Source organism: Xenopus tropicalis, chromosome 5 (genome assembly GCF_000004195.4).
Source record: "Xenopus tropicalis strain Nigerian chromosome 5, UCB_Xtro_10.0, whole genome shotgun sequence".
NCBI lineage: Eukaryota > Metazoa > Chordata > Amphibia > Anura > Pipidae > Xenopus > Xenopus tropicalis.
In genome coordinates this window covers 92,266,149-92,293,394 of record NC_030681.2, presented here as the reverse complement: position 1 = coordinate 92,293,394, position 27,246 = coordinate 92,266,149, and the positions used below count along the sequence as shown (strand labels likewise).

General features: G+C 36.5%; 1 protein-coding gene across 19 annotated transcripts in view; it reads left to right on the top strand.

Annotated features, from left to right (window-relative positions):
• Positions 1-26,753, top strand: part of rims1 (regulating synaptic membrane exocytosis 1) — a 198,829-nt gene extending 172,076 nt beyond the window's left edge. For 17 of the 19 annotated variants that reach the window (XM_031901441.1, XM_031901440.1, XM_031901439.1 and 14 more), the window contains 5 exons: positions 12,220-12,361; positions 15,648-15,760; positions 17,485-17,586; positions 22,324-22,463; positions 24,108-26,753. In XM_031901441.1, the coding sequence (XP_031757301.1) occupies positions 12,220-12,361; positions 15,648-15,760; positions 17,485-17,586; positions 22,324-22,463; positions 24,108-24,326 (716 nt within the window). In that variant the 3' untranslated portion in view covers positions 24,327-26,753. 19 annotated transcript variants of the gene reach the window in all.
• The last annotated feature ends 493 nt before the right edge of the window (positions 26,754-27,246 follow it).

Here is a 27,246-nt window from a genome sequence, read left to right as displayed (position 1 = left end):
TAATATGATCCAATTATTGACAAATCTGTGTCAATTACATAAAATAACAACCTATTAAAGAAACCTAATACTATAATCTATAACCTAAACTATGAACAATTTTTTACATGAAAATTGCAGAAATACTAAATATTTCTTTACATGTTTGTTCTTTTTACAATCTCATAACACTTTTTCATCCTCTCTCAATAATATTTGGAATATTGTAATATATATTTAATGTCAGATTTCAGCTGTTATAATTATAAAGATCATTGTAAAAGGTAAGATACTACACTACACTACTACACTACAAGTTTAATTCTTTAGTGCGAGTATGATTGTTCACAAATTCTTTTCGCTCTTTAATGTGTATGTGCTGCTTAAGAATCCTCCACCATTAATAGATTACAGACACGGTTCAATTCCACTTACTCATCTTCAAAAAAGATTACCTAATAAGGGCTCGTATTTTTAAACAAACCTTTCTGCGTGGCTGAATGGCTCTTACATGTTAACTCTAGCAGATTTCAGGGCTGCTGAATTTTGCCTGGTTTTATGTTGAAAGATTGTACGTGCTGAACTTTTACTTGCAGCCTTGCCCAGTTTGTGGATTATTTTTTTTCTGGATAGCACGTAGCTAAAGTAAGTACAAGTTCCTTTTTCAATGAATGCTGGGGTGCACTACAAGTGTGTATAGGGGTGAATGCTTGCTGGTATTAACCATATTAGTTCTGCCTATTAATAGCACAGTTATTAGCTCCACTTTACATTTGTACTTGCTGATACCAACAAGCTATTGTGTTGTATTATTTTTTCATATTCTCTGCATTGTGCTGCTTCTTTATGGCATAGCTGGAAATATACTTGTAATTTGGCACTCTGGTAAAAAAGATATAAAATGTCAGCCTGAAAAAGAGTCCATAAAGCTTGCTTTATAATATTCATATATAGCTAGCTATTAAATGTATCATATTTATGTCACTCTTGTTTTTTTTTTCCTCTGATTTACTAGCTAACACAGTGGAATCGTTAATATTTGTTTTCCTTATCAGAATTCGCTGTACAAGAATAAAATATTATAGTCTGGTTTTGAATGGAGTTTCTGGCAGAGTATACCAAGGACAATCCTATTAGTTACTTATCTTGTGGATTATATGGATAAGCAACAATTTGCCATTGCATCTATTGGAAGCACAGTTTCAAGTGTTTGCATGATATTTCATCATCTAGTGGAAGCAGCATAGCAGCCAGGGCTGGAACTAAAAGTAGATAGAAGACGCACCTGCCTGGGGCGCAATGATGGGGGGAGCTAGGCAGGTACCTGTTCTGCCTGCCCTGACTACTCGCTCTCATACTCTTCCCCACTGGCATTTAACACACAGTGCGCACCGTATGCGGGAGCAGGGGGAGACACGAATGAGGAAGCGAAGTGGCCCGGCCGGGTTGCCTAGGGTGCCCGGTAGGTTTGGTCCACCCCTGATTGCAGCTTCTTCTCATTTACAGGTATGGGACTGTTACCAGCAAACCCCTTTCCAGAAAGATCCCCTCTCCCAAAGAATCCTTTTTAATTAAATAATTACAGTTGTAAAAAAAATTATGTCTTTCTTCTCTTTAATATTAAAACAGTACCTTGGACTAGATCCCAAGTAAGATATAATTAATTCTGAATTAATTGATTTTATTTAATGTTTAAATTATTTTTTAGTAGACAAAGTGTGGTGATATAAGTTAATGAAAGAACCCTTATCCGGAAAACTCTGGGTTCTGAGCATGCTGAATAACTGGCCCCATACCTGTATATCAGTAGTAATATGTAGCTCAAAAGACCATTATGAATGAAAACACATTCTTGTACTGCTTTTGTATAGAAATATATAGTAATTAAAAACATCTTGGACATTTCCTTTTTTATAAGCTAAAGGTCGATGCCCAGGGCTGTATAAAAGAAATATCCATGAAGGTAGCATTAGAGACGGTTTACATAATATAAAAAAAAATCTAATGAGTATATTATCTTATTGGACCCAGTATTACATTATGCTTTCTCATTGGTGTGCCCAGCACTGATGAGTTATATAAATGGCATTGGTGGTAGTGTTGAATCAAAGTGTTAATTTATAATTAGTATCAGAATGTAGTGGGAAAATTATTTAATATAGATATAGTACTCAATATTTTAAAAACCTATAGTATAGATTTTATCTGAGAGGTGCTTAAATTTATCTTGGTTTTGGTGTTTAAATATAAACCTTTACTTTTGTAGGAATGTACCCATTTGTCTCTTCAAGCTATATTATCTCTGTAAAGTCTGAGTTTTTACATGGCAACCTAGTAAATTATTAAATGAATAAGTCATGCTCAGGCCAACATATTTTCAGACCCTAACTGCACAAGAAATCTCAGCCTTTAGAACAGGGGCTTGATATGGGGCAGGGAAGAATGGTGGGGCTGGCGAAAATAAGGTCCCTGCCCTGCTAGAAGGACAAATGGGTGAATTAAACCTGCCCAACCTGTGCGGCACTAGATATATATAAATAAACATAGACTGCTGAGCTAAATGGCATACAAAGAGGTAACAGGTGGACCCTTGCTCAAAAACATGCAAGCACTTCTTATTCATTAGCATTATCAGCAGTGTTAGGTGGACAGAGGTGTTTGTACTGTTTCTCATAGCCATAAACTTGCTTCTCTTTTGATGTCTTTGTTTTGCTTACTTAAAATACAAAAGCCTGCTAATGCTTGCCTTGGCATTTTAAATAAACTGCTCTGGATAAATCACTGCTATAATAATATATGATAATAATTTATGATTTAAAAAAAATCTTTTTATGAAAACTATACTTTTCTAGTGGTATGTGGCATTGGATTATCCTAAATAGAAAAAATGAAGTTTTAAGCTCCACCCTTTAGCATTGTGCTCATACACAAACAAAGGCATATATGCTAGGATACATCAGCCAATGTATGGACATTACTCCCACACTACTTCCTGTTACAGTTAGAGTTGTATTATTTCTGGTCAGGTGATCCCTGAGGGAGCACACAGCCCATCACTAAATGGTGGCTCATGAGAAATATGTATAAAGGGCAAAATGTACCTATATGTATATGCTTATTTGGTAAGATAATTTATATTATAATAAGTATCTGTTAGTTAAGTATTCATTATAAAAGTATAATTTTGCTATAACAACAGCAAACCAGGTGTGTGTTCCAGCAGAACATTTATTGAATGTTCCAGTAGAAGATTTATTGAAACAAAAAATCTTCAATTGCAAGACAAAGCACTAGATCATTTTTGTATAGATTTGTATTACAATCTATTCAAAAATGATCTATACATGTGTATGTGAAGTTCTTTGAGTCATTTTCTGTCTGGGGTTTATACAATGGAGTGGAATTCTTACAGACACAGGAAAGAAAATATGCTCAGATTAACTGCTTTGCCCAAGACAGGAAAAATGTTCAGTGGTGAAGTGGTTCAAGCAAGACATTCTCTTCTATGGTTCTGAGTAAGACATTCTCTCCTTTGGTTCTGAGCAAGACATTCTCTCCTTTGGTTCTGAGTAAGACATTCTTTCCTTTGGTTCTGAGCAAGACATTCTCTCCTTTGGTTCTGAGCAAGACATTCTCCCCTTTGGTTCTGAGCAAGACATTCTCCCCTTTGGTTCTGAGCAAGACATTCTCCCCTTTGGTTCTGAGCAAGACAGTCTCTCCTTTGGTTCTGAGCAAGACAGTCTCGCCTTTGGTTCTGAGCAAGACATTCTCTCCTCTGGTATAACAGCTGTTTAACATAAACAAGATTAGAGAACTAAAAATAGATTACATGTAAAATATATAAATGTATAGTATGTTATGCAATCTACTTTTCATGAAAACAGGCTCCACAAGAGGAGCATTTATCTCCTGCAGTTAAACATTTATGTGATACTGATTATGCAAAGACGAATAAATGTAGCCCACTTTCAACTATTAATTGATTTTAGCAAAACTCTTTGCAGCTAAGCAAATCCTTGCTACACAATTTTCATAAAATGTAACTATTACAATGTCTGATGCCTCTTATACATTAGATTAAGAGAAGAAGGCCCTGCAATAATCACACATTTGCCATATTTGTATTTTGCATATCTGGTGGAGAAACTGGACAAAATCTACATTTGTATTTTAGTTATTTTTAGGTAATGGAAACATTAACATAAGTGTTGGTAAATGGTACTTCTATACTTAGAGAGAGACCGCACACAGAGCCAGTGTAAAAGCCATCTAGCCAAAGAACCAGAGATATTTCTTCATTGACGCAATACAGAAATTCTCTGCAGTGACAAACAAAGCTCAGTAATAAAAATGGTCTAAAAATTCCAAGGAATGATATATATCTCTGTGCATGAAAGTGTGCATTTTAAAAATTCACTATTGTGTTTTACTGGTATATTGCTACATTGCTAGTCATGCTTGCTTACATTACCGGCTGTTATTTAGCAGCAAATCGGATATAATTGGTAGACGTATGGCTATTCTATCAATCTATTTGAAATCATTTTTTTAATCCTTGCTCCCCACGTGATACTCATATATTCTGGTAGAATAGAATGTCTGATCAAAGCAGACAACCACACTGCTGTCACTGTTACTCTTAGCCCCAATAACATGTCTACTAAAAATTCAATAGACTGTAACACTGCACAAAACAAATGCCTATTTAGACTTCTGAACACTCCCAATTCCATTTGGAAACTGCCACAAAACCAAAATGTGTATATTTAGCTGCAAAACTGCCACAAAATCAAAATGTATATATTGATAATGAATCATTCCTATCTTACAATCAAATACAGTATTAAGAATAGAATTCAGTGACCCTTATATTTACACGTGACCCACAGCGTTCTTCTTGGTTCTGATTATTGCAATTTTAAATGCTGAATCTATCCTGTATGGTGTGCAGGGCCAGAACTAGGGATAGGCAGAAGAGGCACCTGTCTAGGGTGCAACGATTGGGGGGGGGGTTGTTAGACAGGAGCCTCTCCTGCCTACCCCTAGTCCACGCTCGCTTGTCATTACCCCTGCCGCTTGTTGTTAAACAGTAGGGGCAATGATCTCCCCCCGCGCTTGACGGAACTGCGCATGTGCGCCGAAGCACACACGGGGGGGGGGGAGTGCTGGGGCAAGGTGGCCAACAGGGTTGCCTAGGGCACCCGGTTGGCTTGGCCCGCCCCTGATAGAGTGTGTTATTATTCACAGTTCTACTTGTGACTGTAATCTTTTGTAAATTATGTAGTGCATTAAAAAATTTAAACAGGATTTTTATATGAACTGCCTCTTCTAAGGGGTATGTTTTTGCTGTGCTGCCTGTTGGAGGTTAACAGGCTAATTTGCACAGTAGGTCTGAAGCCCAAAGCTACTATCTATTATAATTTGTACTTGTCTAAATAACTATATAAAATACAAGTATTAGATCATAGGATCTGTGGTTTTCTCAATCAGGTGGTCCTTTATAAATCAAATGAATTAAAAAAAACCACAATAGGATTTTTTGCATTAGTGCTATCTTAGTTAACACCAAGTACAAGTTATACATTTATTATTAGAGAATAAAAGCAAATCTGTGGATGAGCAGTAAAGGATGGTAAATGAGCTTTTTGCATGAGGTATTTGTGGCATTAACCTATTTTTTCCTCATGGCTAAAGCTTCAGATTCCCTAAGAAGAGGTTGTGCCTCTCTAAACTCTCATAGATGGAATATTTACATAATCCACTGGAGGACTGTGTATTTTTATAGTGACTACTGCTGCTGACACAAAAGCCTATTATTTGCCTTCTATTATACTTTGGAAGAGTAGCTAAATGTCTGACTCACCTATGTCCATGAAAAGGAGAGGGTAACCAGGCAAAAGTTGGTGCTGCTAGTGGGATATTTATGCAAAGGAAGTTGCTACCAAACCCCAGATGGGCAATGCCATTAAAGTATTTAAATCTGTTGTTCAGTAAGAGGACTTGCAATTCTCATACAATAGTAACATGCAGGAGGCATAGCACTTTTGCGCTTGCCGAAAATATCCGCCCTACGCCTCGTGTGGCATTAGCCTAAAAGAGAAAAAATATGATCATTGTATGAATTGTGATGTGTATGATCCAGCTGCTAGTAGTCAGAACTATCACTCCAAGTTAAACAAAGGCTTTATTCTTACACTGTCTCCCAAAAGTAAGATCATTTCAGGAATAGCTTTTCAAACTACCAGACCTGGAAAAAAAGATTTTTAGAAAAGACAATAATGTAATGCCCATATATACACTATTAACTGTGACTTATTTCTCTGTAGATTAGCTGCAATAAACTTCTACAGGGATCCAACAGCTAAATTGTATTGGGCATAGTTATTGTGCCAAGTAGAAAAACAAGGCAATATGCCAGAGGAACCTTTAGAAATAGTTGTACTTAATGACAGAAGGAATTATCAGTAAGTAATGTTACAGCAGCTTAGGGAATATTAAGACTATGTTCTAATTTCTTATGACAACAGACAGAAAAGTTGGTAATATTCTTTATCCTAATGTGATGAATTGTTTTTTTTATTTAGTATTGGAGTACGAGTATTGTTACGTATTTCCAGCACAAGGATCATAGGCACATCTCTTTAAACTTCAGGAGTAACTATTGTCTATAAGCAGACATAAATCATGAATAAATACAATTCTCTGGGCCTCACTTTAGTGAACTTAAGGCTAATGCCAGATGGGGTGTTTGGCGTATATTTTCGGCAAGCCAAAAATCATTTGACGAAAATAGCGCCGTACGCCTCCTACCTGTGCCTGCACCCTAGTGAATGAAATACGCTCGGGTGCAGCATATATAGCTGATATCCAGCGAAAATATGAAGTCTTGCGTTTTTTTTGCAGATATGTGCCTGCACCCGAGCGTATTTCATTTGGGTGCAGGCACAGGTAGGAGGTGTATGGCGCTATTTTGCGAAAATATATGCCAAACACCACATCTGGCATTAGCCTAAAGTGCAAATTGCAAAAATCAGTGCAACTTGTCTCATTTTCTACCAACAATTCCTCTTTTTTTTCCAGAATTTGGATTGTGTCTACAGCCTAATTATGTCACGATTGGTAACCCAAAACCCAGAACAATTGCCAAGGTCCTGGTCACAGCTCACACTTCTGCCCATAACGGCCACCTTTGGCTTTGGGTGGAGCCCCCCGCTACTCGGGCACCGCCAGGTCTTAAAGTGAGAGGACCAGGGCAAAGGTTCTGAGTGAGCAAGGGAACCAGATCATTGAAGGAGGACTGAGGGAGCTTACTAGAATTAGAGTCAGACAGGCCAGGTCAAAACTAGAACGGTAGCACAATACAGAATCAGGATCCAGAAGAAGAGTCAAACAGGCAAAGGGGTCAATCCAGGCAGAGTTCACTCAGGTCAGTCAGAATACAGGCAGGGGTCAGAACCAGACAGACAGGACAAAATGCGCACCCAGGAACTTTGGTAGATAGAACTATAACTGGGAGGTAGATTAATATCTAGATAATTAAAGATTCAAAACAGGTGTGTGTAAATAGAGAGCACATGTAGCCATCATTCCTGCCTGGATAACTAAGGATATTATTGAAGTGAACCAGGAACCCAGCAGTCCTACCCAAATAGGTGAGAGGCAAGGAAACTACACAGCAAGCAGTGGGTTCCTGTTTCAAATCCAGGCAGGATGTTACAAATAACCACCTAGCAATAGGCTTAAATAATACATATATACAATATAGCAAAATCATGAACCACTTTGGAAATTGTTAAAAAATGTCATATATACATATCAAAATGGACATCAGAGGGGTGTCCTGTACTGTAAATCCATATTGGTGGCAAAACAATCTTGGTGGGTTCATTAAATATTTTAGTAGGCTTCAGAATTTAGTATGCAGTAACAGTACTGATATGTTTATATTTCGGTTATTATTGGCATTGATGGGTCATGCCTAGGTAGAGGCACCATAAGATACCATGTACCATGAATTTGTATATTTAATATATCAGCAATAAAAATGTGTTAGTACTTTCTAATATAATTTGATCTAATGTATTTTTCTATAAACACATCTATAGAGTAACATTGTGTGGTTTTAATACATTTTTATTAATTTATCCAGCATTTATGCTCTTTTTATTAGAGCACTTTCTATATATTGCAGCACATTACCTATTATATTGTTTTGATCTAGTTTCTTGGTTGCTGGTTATTTTTTCTCTATTAGTAAGGTATTAACCATGCACAGGGGCAGTTGGAAACAATTCTGCATTCACTGGTCTTTGGCAAAAATAAATAAATATGTGTGTGTGTTCCAGCAACCAATCAGCTTAACCAATAAATCATGAATGTGACTCTATCTCTGGAGTGAGCTATTACAAAACTATCTTTACACTGACTTCACCTACTGGGCCTACCTCCACCCAAGCCCTAACCTGCACCCACCTAATAGGAAGGTGTAATCTAAAGAAAGAAGCCAAGTACATGATGGTTTCCCCTTTTATAAAACAGCACAGTGACATCTACTGGCTGGTTACTGAACTGCCAGGAAAATACTTTAAGCCAGGTTGGGGAAACAGTGCTCACCTCCTTGCAAGTATTTATCAATTTTTGTTCAAGCACCGGATTCAAAACAAGCTTCATTATTATTTTTATGCCATTAAGATGATTATGCAGGCAATATCTGAATTACACAACACAATTACATTGCCAACAAACTGTGAAAAATTTAAATTATGTTTTTTTAATGGCAAACGTTTTGTATTTTTTTTTTAAATCATATCTACCAACTGGATGTAAAAAATGTAATTTAATTTTCTGAACATTTGGTTGGTGATTTTTTGAAATCTGACATTTCCAAACATCTGTTATGTTCAGTTTCAGAACCTTTCTAAACACTGTTTTTTTACTGCTTTGCAATGACAGGCATTTATACAACTCAACAAATATTAGGAATATTGTTTTAATAAACACCCAGAATTAAAGCTCTTCTATATCAAATGAACTTAATGAAGCCTAGAAGCACAAATGAAAGAGAAAATACACTGTGTTAGACTACCATCTTTTTATAAAGCAGAATAAAAGCAGAGGTACAGAATCCCTTCAAGCATTTTCCCTTGCCTCTATGTCTTCTTGCTTTCACATTCACTATGGCAGTTAGTTTGTCATTGCCTATTAAATAATTTTGAAGAAAGTAGCATATGATAAAACTGCAAATGGTGGAGTGGTGAAGGAGTATTTATAGAAATCTGAGACAGAGTGATGAATACTTGGATCGTGGTCCTTTTGAAATACTTTTACAAGATGTTTTACAAGTCATTGGCTAACCTAATTTCTGAGATAGCACAGCAAGACTCCAGATTACAATAAGGGGCCAATTTATTATTAATCACTATTTTTGTATGAGTGCTACCAGTGCCTACCTCTTATGAAAAGAATAACCTTTTTACTGTTTAACAATGAATTTGTTTCAGTGCAGGAAATAATATTCCGCTGTTGCTGAGCTGTACTGTGACACAAAGTGAAAAATAATGTTTTTGACTGATCAATGCAAATGTCAAACCCTTTCAGACAAATTGACACATCTACCTATTATGCTGAGCGTGTCAATGGGTTAACACTTTACCAGCTGACAGGAAAAATTAAATTGCAGGAAAGGATAGGAAAAAAAGATTGAACTGTTGAAAATCCTTTTGGATTCTCTGAATTATTTTATACATATTATCTACTGTCACTTTTGTGGTTTAATATGAGATAAAACTAAGCAATTTTCCTTTGTATGACAGCTAAGCTAAAGAGATTCAGAAAGTTTCTCAGTTAACCCCCTTCCCATCTCCTTTAACTCAGGTTGTTCTTAAGCGCTCTTTGTGCAGGGAGGTAGTGGGTATTAAAAAAAACTGGATTGAGCCACTCTTAAGCCCCCTGCCCTCAAGTGTAAGGGAGCTCTGTTCTGTATCTAATGTAGTAACAGAGGTACTGGATCTGTTATGCTTGGCACCTGCAGATAAGAAGTTTTTTTCTTTAATATGAATATTTGAATAATCATACCTTAAGTCTAAATGAACTTTATAGAAACCAGAAACAAACATCTCCTTTAAAGCACCATGACACTAAGAGGAGTACATGTACATCTAGAAACAGAGTTCCTGTTGCACGGTAGCATTCTGTTAGTTTAAACAATAAACAGCTGGATTCTAAAACATATTACTAGTGATAAGCGAATCTGTCCTGTTTAGCTTCACTGAAAAATACGTGAATCTTTTGCGTAAAATTCACAAAATGCCAGAAATGTTGCGTGTCAAAAAAAAATTTTTGCACGCAAATTTTCTGTAGCAAATAGTGTTGCCTATTGTGCCAAATTATCTGCCAATGGCAAAACACGTAAATTGACCACAAATCCATGCCTGGCTAATTATTTCGCCCATCACTACATATTACAATTTACACAGAATTATGGGATAAAATCTATGTATAAATCTACTGAAACTTGTAACATTATAACTGGGATTAAATCATAATAATTTGTCCAAAACCATAATAAAACATATGCATAACATTACCCTCCATGCAGTTAACTTGAAAAAAATAATCAGGATAGCAGAGATAAAAAAGCAATGGTAATGAAAAAAATACCCCCTGCTTGTGTGTACCCACTGTAACTGGGTTTGCTTTTTAGCTCTTGCCAGCTGATGTCTTCCATTGAAAACAGAGCCTCTGCAGCCTCCAAAATTAAGCAAAACAGTGGGACATTGGGATTGTGTAATGAAAATTGTCTTTTAATGTTTTGTAGAGACAATATTTACCACTATTCTAGCTGAAAGTTCCCACAGTATCATTAAATCGTGTAAATATTTGATCATTCTGGGAAACTGAATCTGACCAACATTTAGGGGGAATACGCACCAGGGAATAAACATCACATACAAAATAAAATGTTTATCTCCAAATATTTTTTTTTTTTTGTGGAACTGAAGCTATTACTGCTCAGACCTCTGAACCTGACTATTTTCAGATTTCGTGTTTATTATACCACTATATTAATTTGCACCCAAAAGTTTAAAATAAACAATATTCAGTTAATAAATGCATTTACCAAATACAAATGTCTTGCACAAAGGTTGGCAAAAGATATTAGAGGTCGGAGCAATGTCACAATTCTGCTTCTCAGATTCTCTGTTACTTCTTTGTTCATTGCTTCAATAATCATGTGGCCACTCTTTGCTTCCTAAAGATTCCACAGGTAAATCTTTGTCGTAAAGACATGCAGTTGCTGTTCTCCTGCATGTCACCACATGAAGCAGCGAGGAGCTATTCCTTTAATAATAATAATATATAGGGACACAGGCCTACATTTGTTTTTAATTCTGCAGAATTAAGGGGGCCCTTGCATTTTGCAACATGGTTCACTGTTTATAGTAAATCTAATTATTTAAAAACATATTTATTGTATCTATTGTGTCTGGCATTATATAATCTGTTAGTGTTGTGTTTCTGTAACTGAAACTGCAGTATTTGCTTTGTTTTAGCTCTGGATAAGTTCTGCACACTGGAGTGAGTAAAATTAGATTTTGTTTATAGAAAACACTATATTATGCTTGATATACTATCTCTTTCAAAATATGCTCACCCATTTAGACTTGTTAAAGTCACATTAAAGGACTAGGTATTAATAAATATATTGTCATTAGTGTGAGTGATTCTGCACACCCTGTAAAGGTGCTCCACAGCACTCATTTGATAACACAAGTGCAAGAGTGGCCAAGCTCTTTGTGAGTTAAAAACTTGATGACTTGCATGCAAAATTGCACTTTGCACACTGCACTTGTAGTGAATGAGCCTTTAGGTTTCTTTTAACTTGCAAATAGTTTAATAAACAGGATTTTACATTTGGACAGGAAATCTTTCTGATCCAGATACATGCTTCAGATTCCACTGATCCTAGCCCTGCTCACAGGCTGCTTCCCATTGTGGCCGCTAAAGGATTAATATAAACCTGGTAAATTATTCATGAAAAGAGATATTACTTAACTTAAAATGAGTTAATTCATAATGTGCCATTGTGCTTTTGTTTACTCTGCGACAAACTATTAGAGATGAAAAAATAACACATTTACCATTTGCTTCTGTATTAATTCAGCAGAAATGTTTTACAGTGTCAGGCAAGAGGAGGGGGCATGGGTATTAATCTCAGTACAATGCAATTTATCTTTATAGATTCTGGCAACAAGAAATTAAAAAGTACTATTCAGAGAAGCACAGAAACAGGCATGGCAGCAGAAATGAGAAGTCGGATGGTTCGGCAACCGAGCCGGGAGTCCACAGATGGAAGTATTAACAGTTACAGCTCAGAGGGCAAGTAAGTAATGATACTGTTATCTGTTCTATATTTCTGTCACGGGATTCTTTTATATGAAGATAAGTCAGACATTGTAAACTCATGTTATATGGATGTGTGTTCAACACATTGGGAGTCATTTATAAATTTTGTGCAGCGCATGTTTTTTTCACAAATGTTTGTTTTGTGCATGTTTCCCCCTAAACGTTTACAGTTTTCAGTGCTGTGTCTGTCTTTCCTTTTTTTTCAAATCGCGGTGAAATGCAAATTGCGCACAGGAATTCACAAATGAAATTTGCGTTAGCATGCCCTATGTGCCTGTTTATTGTGCACGAATATAGCGCCGACTATCAATATGAATTCACAATTTGAGAAATCAGTTTAGCAAATATTTTTTCCGCCACCAAAGTTGTTGTGTAACTTGGATGCAGAGCATGCGCATAAATATTTCCATATTTTAAAAGCTTTTAAGGACATTTGCAATGCACAGTTATGTTTGCACCAGTCTTGTCCAGCTTTATAAATGTAAACAAGTGTAGGGCAAATATGTGTACAGTGTGGATAATTCTGCACAAATTTTATAAATACCCCCACTGACTTGTGTTAGCATACAACTCATATATATAACTCCAATGCAAAGGAGAGGAGGAAGTAAAATCAGGACTGCTAAGGGGCCCAGTGACTTAAACCCCCATATGTAATACAAGGCATTGAGTTTGCCCAGGAGCAAAGACACATAGCAGCCAATAAGAGGTATGCTTTTAAACAGGTGACCAGTAAATGCTACCTGCTGATTGGTTGCTATGGGTTTCTGCTCTTGTGCAAACTTTTATTACATAACCCCTTTAGGCTTTTAGACTTCTTTTTTTATGCAACCCTTAAGCCCTCACACTTTTGGGCAAGTTTGTATAAGTGTATCGTCTGCACTAAGTAAAGGATCAAACACTTAGGGGCAGATTAATCAAAATGTGAGTTTAGAGTTTAATACATAAATCTCACCCACATTCTATTCATGGGAATTTTAGAATTGTATGTATCAATAGGTAAAAGTTAGAACTCACGATTTGATAAATACGCTTCTGAAAATCCCCTATTAATGAATAGAATGTGGGTTTTTATGTGGAGTCTTTATGTATTAAGCTCTAAACACTCTGATTCTGCACACCCTGTAAAGGTGCTCCACAGCACTCATTTGATAAAACAAGTGCAAGAGTGGCCACGCTCTTTGTGAGTTAAAAACTTGATGACTTGCATGCAAAATTGCGCTTTGCACACTGCACTTGTGGTAGTGAATGAGCCTTTAGGTTTCTTTTAACTTGCAAATAGTTTAATAAACAGGATTTTACATTCTAAGCAACTTTTTAATAGGTCTTCATTATTTAATTGTTATATTTTTTGAATGATATGCCTACTTCTTCTAACTCTTTGGAGTTGTCAAATGGGGGACAGTGACCCCAGCAGCCAAAAAGCTATTGCTCCATGAGCTTACAAATTTACTGTTATTGTTAATTTGTGTAACTTTCTTTTCTATTTAAACCCTCTCCCTCTCATATTCATATAAACAGTCTCTCATCCAAACCACTCCCTGGTTGCTAAGGTAACTTGGACCCTAGCAAACAAATAACTGCTGAAACTCCAGACTGGAGAGCTCCTGAACTGAAAATGAAATAGCTAAAGTACTACAAATAAAAAAAATTAAGCCCAGTTGTGAATTGTCTCAGAATCTCTACATCATACTAAAGGTTAAAGGGGTATTTCACATTTAATTTAACTGCACTATGTTATAGAATGTCCTATTCCTAGCAACTTTTTAATTGGTTTTAATTTTTTATAGTTTATATATTATTTTTTCTAGTTTTTGAATGGGAGTCACTGACCTTGCAGCCAAAAAAAAACTACATAGTAACTTGGGTTGAAAAAAAGTCACATGTCCACCAAGTTCAATCTTTCATGTATAAATAAATCCAGCCTAACTGCTAGTTGATCCAGAAGAATGTGAAAACCCCCAATTTGCCTCAGGGAGGAAAATAACTTTATAAACATTATAAACATAAAAATCATTCAAAGCTTAAGGGAGTGTCCCACAAATCATCATAAAGCTCTACTTTTGTAGCGCTGCACCAAAATGTCAATTCCATCAAAAATAATTCCACAGTTTGTATTGTTAATGCTTATCTTAACAGATGGAGGAACAATTCATTTTGAGAGAAAATGTATAATTTAAAATGCCAGCAGACTAAGTTACTATGAATCAGTGTGATTAATTGGCATTTATCTGGCCAGGTTATGAATTCATGCATCTGTAATTAATTAACTCATTACAATTTAGTTCATTCTCACTTTAATGGTTGCTATAAATCTTTCTAAAATATAAAAAAGGTAGAATGCTAGAGGTATAGTTATTAATATAGTAAACTTTGCCAGTGATATAATACTAGGGTTAATTAGAACAGAAATACTTTACAATTAAGATACTCCAATCCCTTAAAAGTGATATTCTGAGACAATTTGCAGTTGGTTTTTATTTTTTGTGGTTTTTTTTTGGTTATTTAGATTTTTTTTCCACAGCTCTTTAGTTTGGAATTTCATCAGCGATCTGGTTGCTATGGCCTTGTTTATCTTAGCAAACAGGCACTAGTTTCTGTTAGAGACTGGAATTTAAATAGGGGTGGGACTGAATAGAAAGATATGGCATAAAATGTTTTTTGGCTGCTGGGGTAAGTGACCCCCATTTGAAAGCTGGACAGATGTAAAAGAGATTGTCAAATAATTCTAAAATGATATAAAATAAATAATGAAGATCAATTACAAAGTCTAAAGGTAAATGGGCCAGTGGTGTAAGTAGATGTTACTGGGCCCCATAGCAAATTGAATTTAGGGCCAGACATATTGATACATTCACCTATTCTACCAAGATATACTAATATTGCTCATTAATTAGGTTGTCACTGAGCTTTCTACACTCCTGGGCAGGATCTTCTTCTGTAGTTATGCCCCTGAAATTGGCCCTCTATGAACTTTCTGTTTATTAACCAATATCACACCCAATGCTCCTTTCTTGCTGCTTTTATTTATGATTGAAGTATTTTGCAAATATTTATTTATAGGATTTTTGGGTGCAGTTATAAGGGCAATGTTCACAGAAACATTTGCAGCAAGCACTAACAAACAGGAGCTTATATATTGTTTAGTACAAAGGTGACAATATTACATTACATGTTGTATCTGGATATTTCAAAAAGTCTTACATAATGATTTTTTGTAAAAAATAACTCAAAATATGAATGTATTTGTTTTTCCTTGGCAGTTTAATTTTTCCAGGGGTGAGACTGGGGGTTGATAGCCAATTCAGCGACTTTCTTGATGGACTAGGACCAGCACAACTTGTAGGCAGACAGACATTAGCAACTCCAGCAATGGGTAAGGAGAAACTGTTATCTGACATTTTTATCTTTTAAAACAGTAGGACAACCAAAACATTTTTATTATAATATACAAGTAGAGGTATAGAACTTGTTATCCAGAATGCTCAGGACCTGGGGTTTTCCAGATAAATGATCTTTCCATAGTTTCAATAACCATATATTAAATCTGCTGTAATCATTTAAATATAAACCCAATAGGATTGTTTTGCCTGCAGTTGGGATTAAGTATTAATCTTGGGATCAAGGACAGGGTACTGTTTTATTATCACAGATAAAAATGAAATCATTTTTTAAAAAAATGGATTTATCTGATTTAAATGGAGTCTGTGGGAGATGGCCTTTTCATAATTCAGAACTTTCTGCATAATGGGTTTCTGCATAATGGATCCCATACCAGTAGTCTTAAATACAAAAATATATTGTTTAGATTTTATATTTTTTTTTATAACTAAGCATTAATGGATCATTGTTTTTTCCTTCCTTCCCATAATCAGAAGAGTTATAGGTTAATAACATACCATAACATTTCATGGGCTTTGGCTTTGAGCTTATTAGCAGCACAGGTGCAAAATTGCCTGAAAATGCCATCCTGAAGCACTACTGCCATCATTTCTTAGCGACAAATGCCTCCAGGAGTACTTTATGAATTTTGACTTTTAAAGAATATGATAATCCTCAGTTAAACTTATATATACAGGTATGGGACCTGTTATCCAGAATGCTTGGGACCTGGGGTTTTCCAGATAAGGGGTCTCATACCTTAAGTCTACTACAAAATTATTTAAACAGTAATTAAACCCAATAGGATTGTTTGGCTGCAATTAGAATTAATTATATCTTAGTTGGGATCAAGTACAGGGTACAGTTTTATTATTACAAAGAAAAAGGAAACCATTTTTAAAAATGTGAATTATTTGATTACAATGGAGTCTATGGGAGATGGCCTTTCCGTAATTTGGAACTTTCTTGATAATGGGTTTCCCGGAAAAGGGGTCTGATACCTTTATAATATATTTAAAAATTACATATTCACAGCAGTGGTTACTGGAGTAAAGCCTCCATCGAAAACTGACTATTTTCTGTTGATGCAAAGAATCCCTAAAAATCCAAATTGGAAGAAAACAATGGCCCTCTTGAGTTTGTATTCAGTTCAGCAATGTAAAGGTATCTGTCCCATTATCCAGAATTCTCGTGACCTGGGGTTTTACGGATAAGGGGTCTTTGCATAATTTGGATCTTCTACCTAAAGCCTACTAAAAACATTATTTAAACAGTAATTAAACCCAATAGGCTTGTTTTGCCCCCAATAAGGATTAATTATATCTTAGTTGGAATCAAGTACAAGGTACTGTTTTATTATTACAGAGAAAAAGGAAATCAATTTGAAAAAATGTCATTATTTAAATTAAAATGGAGTCTATGGGAGATGGACCGTAATTCAGAACTTTTTGGATAATGGGTTTCTGTACTTGGATTTGGCTGTATCTTGCTGAAAAAGGGTCAGATTCACCCAAATCCTGAACTGAATTCTGGATTCGGTAATCCCCACTGTGTATAGTTTTTCCTTATTGACAGTGTGAGAATATTTGGATCTCACTAGCTAATTTCATACTTGCTCTCTATGCATATATTGTTTGGCAGCCATTTAACAATGTGCCACAGTCTTCAAAATAAACTGCTTTTTGTCTGTACTTTTACTGTTGTTACTTCTATTTTCAGGTGATATTCAGATTGGAATGGTAGATAAAAAGGGGCAATTAGAAGTGGAAGTTATACGAGCAAGAGGTCTAATACAAAAGCCAGGATCAAAATCAACTCCAGGTAAGGGAAAGAACAGCATTGTCATTATCTTAAAGGGGTAGTTCACCTTTGAAATAACTTTTAGGATGATGCCAACATTAATTCTGATGCAAGATGCAGTTGGTCCAATTTCTTTCTAATAATTTGTGGTTTTTACTAATTTAGCTTTTTGTTTAGCAGATCTCCAGTTAGCAGTTTTCTGGTCTATCTAGGTTCTTATGTACCCTAACTACCAGGCAGTGGATTCAATGAGAGGCTGCAATATGATTAAGGCATAATTCCCCATTTGAAAATAGGAGAGAAACAGAAGATTAAGGCAAATAATTCAAAAACTATAAAATATAAAAATAGAAAACCAATTGCAAAGTTGCTAAGAATTGGATATTCTATAACACACTAAAAGTTGATGTAAAGGTGAAGCACCCCTTTAAAGGAGAAGGAAAGGCTGATAAAGAGATAATTTTAAGCTGCAGACATACCTTGAGTTGACTCAATAGGGCCCTTAAGTCTCCCCATATTTCTCTCGTTCAGAAGATCAGAAGCCAAAGAAAAAACGCTGAGTTGAGTAAAGAAAGTTCCCATAATGCCTCACTCCTGCACCGAGACCCAGACCACTTGAACATGCTCAGTTAGTTAGACTAGGGGGCACATTTACCTATCCAGGAACGCTCCGAGCGTTCGTTCGATCGGACCAATCGTATTTTCCCGAAACCGAGACTTTTCGTATTTTTAGCGTGAAAAAATCGGGTCGGTTTTGCCGCTGTTTACAATCGTTCCGTAACAAAAATTTCTTGACTTTCAGATCACCAATATGATATAATCATGACTAATACGATTTTTTCATAAGCTTTTTTGTGATATTTGCAATCTTCAGAAATTTTCGTTTCCAATCCAAATTTTTCCCTTTCGGGATTCGAACTTGTGTTTTGATAAATCTGCCCTTATGAGTCAGTCTCCTGCTGATTGGCTCAGATCCACATTCCTAAGGGGGGGGTGAGTTCTTAGCATTCTTGAGGGAGGGGGGAACAGGAGAGGGGAGAGAGCTGAAAGTTGCGTGTCTCTGGCAGAGGAAAACAGACACAACAAATCTTTTTTCAGAGAATTGTTTCTGTGAGTGCTTATGGCTGTATTTACATTTACCTTTCTTTCTCCTTTAACTGCAGAATACAAACAGACTACTATTATTGTTATATCAGACACATATTTCTATATCTTCTACTCCTATTGTTTATAAGCCACAGGTGTACCATATAGCACTGCAATAAATTTGATTGCACTATTAAAGGAGAAGGAAAGGCTAGTAAAGAGTTAATTTCAAGCTGCAGGCATACCTTCAGTTGTCTCAATAGTGCCCTTAAGTCTCCAAAAAATTGCAATCGTTCAGCTGATCAGAAGCCAAACAGGAAAAAAAACCGCTGAGCTGGGTAAAGAGGATTCCCATAATGCATCGCTCCTGCATGGACTTGTTGACCAGGACTGTAGGCGGCGCATGCGCAAACGACCCTATGCAGCACAAGCAGACGCCCCCTTCAGCCCCCGCTCCCCGCTTCTGCACAGACACCAACCGGCACAGTCACACCAACCCCCCCCCGCTCCACTCCCGTCCCCGCACCTGCTTGCTGCGTCCCCGCTACTGCACAGACTGAAGAAACTGTCTTCCCGCGCGCGCTCCCCTTCAGCACAAGCAGTCGCATGACGACGTGCTGCCTGCTTGTGAAGGGGAGCGCGCGCGGGGAGACAGTTTCTTCAGTCTGTGCAGTAGCGGGGACGCAGCAAGCAAGAGCGGGGGCCGGGGGGGCGGCGTGGGCTCACAAAGACACAGCCTGCAAGTGCTTCAGGAGGGGGGGGGGGGTTGCTGACAGACAAAGCCTGGCTGGGGACGCATGTGCAGTAAAGAGTAGTGAGGTAAAGGAAGTGGGCATCCCTATTAAAGATGGCGGCGCTGTTCACTGAAAAGAGTCTGTAGTATGTAGTAAGTGTATCTCAGTAAATCTTTCTCTAGGCAAGCCAGAAATATAGCGTTTCTACACAATTTACAAACTGACACTTTCCCATCAGACTGGCAGATGCTGAAATGCCATTGCATTTTCTTTGCTTCAGCGTCCCATAGCTGTGACCATTACAACCAATCCAGCAGACACATGTGATTGCTCATACTGTTATGTTTATCCATCTGTCCTCTAAGCTTTCAGTAGAAAGGTTATCAGCTACTGAAGAAGGTTTTGGCATTAATCTGAGCCATGGCTTCACACCCCTTTAGGGTCAAGACACATGGAGCTACTAGAAGCAGCTACTTGTCAAAGCTACTAAACGCCATAGACAACACTGGGAGTTGCCTCTGCTAGAACACACATAGAGACAATTATCACTAAATGATCAGCAATATCTATTTTAGTAGCCACAACAAGTAGCTGCTACTAGTAGCTCTGTGTGTCTTCACCGTTATACACACACATAACTCTATTGTTCCTTTAAATTACAGTGGCTCTAAAAATCCCTTTCTATTCCCACTGCACTGTTTGTACTTTTTAAAGCAATCAAAGATTTGCCAGATCTTAGCTAAAATATTTTCTGGTTGGGACTCCAGGGTATTTTTAAGCTAATCTCTCGATTTAAAACTCTGCAACATAAATCATTTAGTATGGCCAAGCTACTAAAAATAATCTTTCTCTCTCACATGTCAAATTTACGAATGCTGATATTATTTTAGGCACCCTCTTCTTTTTCATTACATTCTTGTTTAATAACTAATATAAATATTATATTTTAGGTACGCATTTTTAATAATGCTTAGACCAAGGGCTCAGTTGCCACAAGGATGCAAGATGCAAACAGATGCAAGCTCTGTGGTTTTGGCCACACTTCACATATCCCTGATACACAGAAGCTTTTGGGTTCCAAGGGAGTGCAAAGAGTTGCTTATACCACATTGCTTGTTCTGCCAGCACAGAATAAATAATGGGAGGGTTTCCACTCACATGCCCCTTGCACTTTATATGTATTGTAAAAAGAAAGAAGTTCAAGGATGTGCAAAGTGGTTCTGTAAGTACAGGGGGAACTCAATAAAGATGCAACCTGAGCAAGGTGCAGAGCACAGCTGCTCTCTATCTTTTTATTCCTTATCTTTTTATTCATCCCATCCCCTATTCCAGTCTCTAATTGAAACCTCTGTCTAATTGCTAACGTAAACAAGGCCCTAGCAAACAGATAGCTGATGAAATTTCAAACTAAGATATCTGTCAAAGATAAACTAATGTACTGGATATCTTAACACCATTAGATTTTATAGTTTAATGTATATTGTTAGCTTAATTAATACTACAGTTGCCTTTGGAAAACTTAATATTAAAGTACACAGGCACATATAGAATATATGTAGATACATTGCAGTCCTTCATAACTGCAGCCATGCTTTGTCTGAATGTGGGATACTGGACAACTTTAAGTATGATCATGACAAAGTAGACCTATTCCTTGCCCAGTCGAGTATATGGACTTGTGTCCTGTGTCCTGGAAGTCAATGCCCCACATCATAAACAAGTATCCATTGGAACAGTACTCGGTATTTGTTACATAACCATTAGGGTGGGAATGTAAAAAAAAACAACTTTAATGTAAAAATATGGAACAACGTGATCAAAAATGAAGCAGAAGTTCCCAAATGTGTTTGCCTTTGTTTTAAATGTATTTTACCTTGCATTTTACCTTTGTAAAACCTTGCTGCAATCATAGTTTAACACTATTCATTATATTTCCTTTTTAACCTCCCATAAGGTGAGGCATGAAAGGAAGTGTTTCTTCTGACATAGTGGAAATAAGTACACAGTCTAGTTTAAGCCACATCCCTTTAACTGATTGCAGTTAGTTACAAAATTAACTAATACTAACCAGACTGTCTTATGGACACCAATGGCTTAACAAACCAGAACTAACCACAAAATATTATCCAGCAATTTAACATTGGAGGGAATTTTATTTGAAATAATCAAAATGTCAAAAAACAACAAATCGGAATAAAACAAAGAAAATATTTACAATTCAAACATTAAACATTGGAGGGATGGTGGGAGTTGAGGGTAAGTGTAGTAGTATTTTAACTGAGATGTATATAAACTATTGTCCCATTTTATAATGTTTTACATTGTTTGTGACATATGCAAAGTATACAGCCCATATTTCAACAAGAATATTTATGGGGTGGATAAAAATGCAAAAGTCTTGAGAATGGCCTTAGAGTTAAAATGGAACTACTGCCTTGGAATGTACTGAATGCATTTTCCATATATCATTGTACCACCCCTTGTGCACCTCTTTTTAACTTATTTTTTAACTGACAACCATTCAGTCAGTCATAGACAACACAATGACAACCCAATGATGTAAGTACAACCTAAGCATAATATTTATTGCACACCTTTCAAATAGTGTACACACAAAACACCATAAAATGCAATTTTAAATGTATACACCTTCTAAAATGCACTCAGATACCAAGATTTGAAGTGGCCAAAATACTGATTTTATTAGAGCTCCTTTTATTATTGCTTGTATCTCCCATCATACAGTGTTACCGTTGCAGCTTATACAGCCTCCTGTAGATCACGTAAGGCGACCCTGATGATCCTTTACTAGAGCTACAGCGACCATGTAGCAGTGGCACTGCCATTACTTTAGATGCAGTGAAAAGTGCAACATGCAGTATAGTAATAACTGAAGCAAATCCATTAAAACAAATCTTATTTTTACCTTTTATTTCAGCTCCGTATGTAAAGGTATATCTTTTAGAAAATGGAGCGTGTGTCGCCAAGAAAAAGACAAGAATTGCACGGAAAACCCTTGATCCTCTTTATCAACAGACTTTGGTTTTTGAAGAAAGTCCGAATGGAAAGGTCCTTCAGGTAAAAAATATGTTTAAAGGAGAACTATACTCCGGTCTATAAAAGCCCCCTTAACTATCACTGCCTTGACTCCCCTCACCTCTCCCTTAATGCATTGTTTCTAAGCTTAACAACTGTCCCTATGGCTAACTCCAAGCTAAAACAGCAGAGTAGCGCAGCTGCGTACCTGCCTTACATCTTCCCCGCAACTGAAGACATTTCAGGTCTCTCCGCCAACAAGGATCCTGCTTGCACATGTGTAGTTGAAGGTAGCAGGGAATTTGCTTAAACTGAGTATGCAGGGTCCATGTCAGCAGTGAGACCTGAAGGGGTGGTTCACTTTCAGGTTAACTTTTAGTATGGCATAGAATGTTCTATTCGGGGCTGGATTTGTTAATTCGGCGACAAGGCCACCCCCCTTCCCCACCCCCCTGCATACACATGCGCATGCGCGTCCCTCTCATCTCTCATACAGAGCAGTGGGGAGAGGATGCGCTGACGTTTTCTGCACGTTGGGTCCCCATTGTTCCTTATGTGAGCAAACTTTAAGTGTGGCTTGGACGGCATGCTGTCCCTAAATTTGTGCCTCCCTAGGCCTGGGCCTTTGTGGCCTCACCATTTTTTTAAAATTATTTGCCTTCCTCTTCTGACTCTCTCCAGCTTTTAAATGGGGTATTGTTACTTCGTGTCCTGTTTCAAACCACTGCATAGTTGCAAATAATAGAAAATGAAGCCCAATTTCAAATTTTCTCAAAATATCGATCTCTGCACCATCCTTAAAGTTCATTTAAAGGTGAATAACCCCTTTAAAGGGGTGGTTCACGGTTAAATTTTAATTTAATTTTTAGTATAATGTAGATATCTAAGACAGTGAGATCTAAGACAATTTGCAGTTGGTCTTAATTTGTAACAGTAGTTTTTAAAATATTTAGCTTTAAATGTAGCAGTTCCCCAGTTTGGAATTTCAACAGCTATCTGGTTGCTAGGGTTCAGATTACCCTAGCAACCAGGCATTGATTTCAATAATAGACTGTATATGAATACAAGAGGGCCTGAATACAAAGTTAAGTAATAAAAACTAATAGTAACAATAACATTGTAGCCACAGAGAAATAATTTTTTAATAAGTAATTTGGAAAGAGGCAGAAAAAGAAGTCAAATAATTCAAAAACATTATAAAAGAAATGATACCGAAAACAGTATCCGTTTATCATTTCTAGTCTGTACATTCTTGGTCCTGACTACATGTACCATTTCAACAATGTTGTAGTAGTTGACCAAGAAAGTTTCTGTCATTGTCCCTCTATTAATGACAGGTCTATTAATGACTTCTAGTATATGTAATGTGCTGTGCATGTGAATTGTAGCACTGGTATGGGACCTGTTATCCAGAATGCTGGGGTTTTTCCATAATTTAGATAAACAATCATTTAAACATGAACATGAAATAAATCCAAAAGGATTGTTTTGCCTTAAATAAGGATTAATTATATCTTAGTTGGGATCAAGTACAAGGTACTGTTTTATTATTACAGAGAAAAAGGTAATAATGTTAAAAAATCTGGATCTTTCTGGATTTCCAGATAACAGATCCCATAACTGTATTTGTCTTTAAAACACAGGAAAATGTTTTTAACGAAATATGTAAAAAATTTTCGTTAATAGGTAATTGTCTGGGGAGATTATGGTCGAATGGATCACAAATGCTTCATGGGTGTTGCACAGATTTTATTGGAAGAACTCGATCTATCAAGTGTGGTGATTGGATGGTATAAATTGTTTCCGCCATCATCGTTGGTGGATCCAACGCTGACACCCCTTACTCGCAGGGCTTCCCAATCATCTCTTGAAAGTTCTACAGGTCCTCCTTCCATACGATCGTAATGAACTCGAAAGCAGTTTACCTGATGTAATCACAATGTTAATGCCCAATAAAAGAGTCAGAACAATATATTTACATGATCAAATGCATTGCTGGAGACAGACAATCATTTATTTTTTTGCCTGGAATAGCTATCCAAAAAAAAAAAAAAAAATAATAAAAATAAAAAAACACAGAGAATCATATTTATTGGTAGAAATAAGAATATTCGTACTGTAAATTGAAATACAGTTGAGCCCTAATGAGAGTCACACCCGCTCCGGGGATAGCTAAGGTGACATTAAATTACAAACTGGAAGCTTTCACTCTGTTCAAAAATGTTTGCGATGCATTTTTACAGAACATGAGCAGTGTTATCATATTGGTATTTCAACATTTTTATACTTGTTGATTCCATTTTTTTTAATTGATGTGTTAATCCGCCAATTTCATACAAAAGCATTTGTGATACTCCTCACAGAAACTTGCTTTTGCCCTTTTTTTATTGATTTATTAAAAAAAAAAAAGCGAGCATTAAAGAATTAATGATGGATATTGTTCTGTATAATATTCCCAGCTGCCTGAAATACAGCGACTTTGAAAAGCACTGCTATGTAGTGCTGTCCTGTTGAATAACCTGGCTTTTTTTTTCATGTAGTGTTAACGCATTTTGAAAACCACAGATGTATTTTGTGAAGTATAAAGCATGTTGTAATAACATTGGAGCACAGTGTTTGTTCTGCACTAAAACCCATCCCCATTCTCTGGCACCAGGGCTAGGAATAAAGGCAGTTGCTGCAAAGCAGTAAAACATAGCCTTTTTTTCGCACTTTTTCTTCTTACACCCAAAGTGAATAAGCAGTGCAACACGGCCGTGAATGCTGTCATTCAACCTGACCTGGAGCGTTTCTTTGCCAACATTTTACCACATTCTGAACCATTTGAAAAATTGCCAAGCTGTTTGCGTTAGTGCTTGTGTCAATGCAGGGGATTGTGGAATACATGACTATTTATGGATGTTTGTTAAACAAATACACAACAACAACAAAAAATGGAGGATAAAATAAACAGAAAATATTTTTGTTCCTCTCTTCCATTTGATTTTTTTTTGTAAATTTCGGATTGCGGTATAAATGATACTTCTGTTCATAATGTTTTGCATGGGAGAGTTCCAATGGCGTCTCTCTGTAACTAATGCTGAATTTGATGCAAGAGTCCATTCCTTCGATTAGAAATGCTGTACCCGCCACAGTGTTTTCATTTTACAGCCAATCGCTTTACTTGTTTTTTTTTATGTGTGTAAACTTGTGTATTTTCCATCCCGGATTACTGACCAATAGTGGGGATGAGCATATGACACTTTGAGCTGTACCCAGGCTTCCTTGATATGTGTCGCTTTAGACGCTGTCATCTGCCCTGGATAGAGCATGGTATGAGCTATTTTAGAATTTAAAAAAAAAAAAAAATCACTGGAAATTCCAGCTGAGATATTCTGCACTTACTAATGTTTTTATCAGACTTTAGTTTACATTTGTTTGAGACTGATGCAAGCACAACGCTTGACTGTTTTTTAATGCAATGTATTTTATTTTTTGGAGAAAAAACCCCACAACCCTCAGATATTAATTAGGATTTCCTTGTGTTAATTCTTGGCCTTGCTAGACCTTGTGATTTCTTTCTGTACATGTCAGACGATACTGCAGACTGCATTGACATTATTTCTTTCTTTTATGGGCCATTGGATTTTGTGATCACCAAAACCAGAGCAGCATGACTTGGAGCTATTCAGAGCTGCATGCAAGTTTTGTAAAAAGAAACAAACAAACAAATAACAAAAAAAAGAGATAAACTAATGTGTGTTAGTTCCACATAGGCCAGCTAGTGTGTTGCATGTACTTGTACAGTTTGCTCGTAATTCTAATGACATAACCAAGAACTCAAAGCCATCCATTTTTCTTATAGACATTTTGCAGGTTTTTGCCAGACTGGCAGATTTAGTCTGGTGCTAAATGTCTATAGATGGACTTTATTTTTTACCCTATGGAATCGTAACGTAGTACGGACCAAATCCTTCGAATAAATATTTTGGTGTAGATTCCTACTGTGGGGCTGTAACACATGTAGAAATGGTGTACACACTAGGTTTTGAATCATAGACATACTGCCTGCACCAAGTGAATTATTTCTTGTTAATAAACAGTCTGAAACTATTATGCCCGCATTTCCATAGGGCGGCGATAGACTACTGATTGACCTGCTGAGCAGGAAGAACTGAAGCACTGGTGCACTAATAATAGATTATGTACTGTCTTAGTGGCCAAAACAAACAAATAATAATTGGGTAGTATCTTTCTATTTTGACCACTTGTCTTAACACTCCCCTGTGCTTTTAAATGAACTTCCAACTCATGTTATGTAAACATGTTTAATAAAATTTACTTTTCATGTCATTCACTGTCGTCTTTTGCTTATATAGGTGAGAAATGGAGCTCAATGCAGAACAAGTGGATTTTGCTTGCTGTGTGTTATTCTTTCATTATTTGTAGGTCAGTGATATATTTGACTGAATTTTCCCTTTTGCATTGTATCACATATAGCAGTATAAAACATAATAGCCAGCAAAAAAGTTCAGTATATCCTCAGTGATGCTCAAGTATATCTGGTTACTTGCCATGTCACTTTTGTCTCATGACTGCTCAGACAAGAAAAAAATGTAATTCCTACTTTATAATATGCAATAGCAATATATAATATGAGGATTTTAGAAGTCACCTTGCCATTTTGTACCCTGCCTTTAATCACCCATACAGCAGTCTTCTTTATATGGCCATGAAACTTGTTTAATTCTGATTTACTTACATTTTACGACTAAGATAGATAATGCCATATAAAACTAAAATAATATGTTTTGTCCTTTCAGTTTTTGATATATTGCAGTTAATA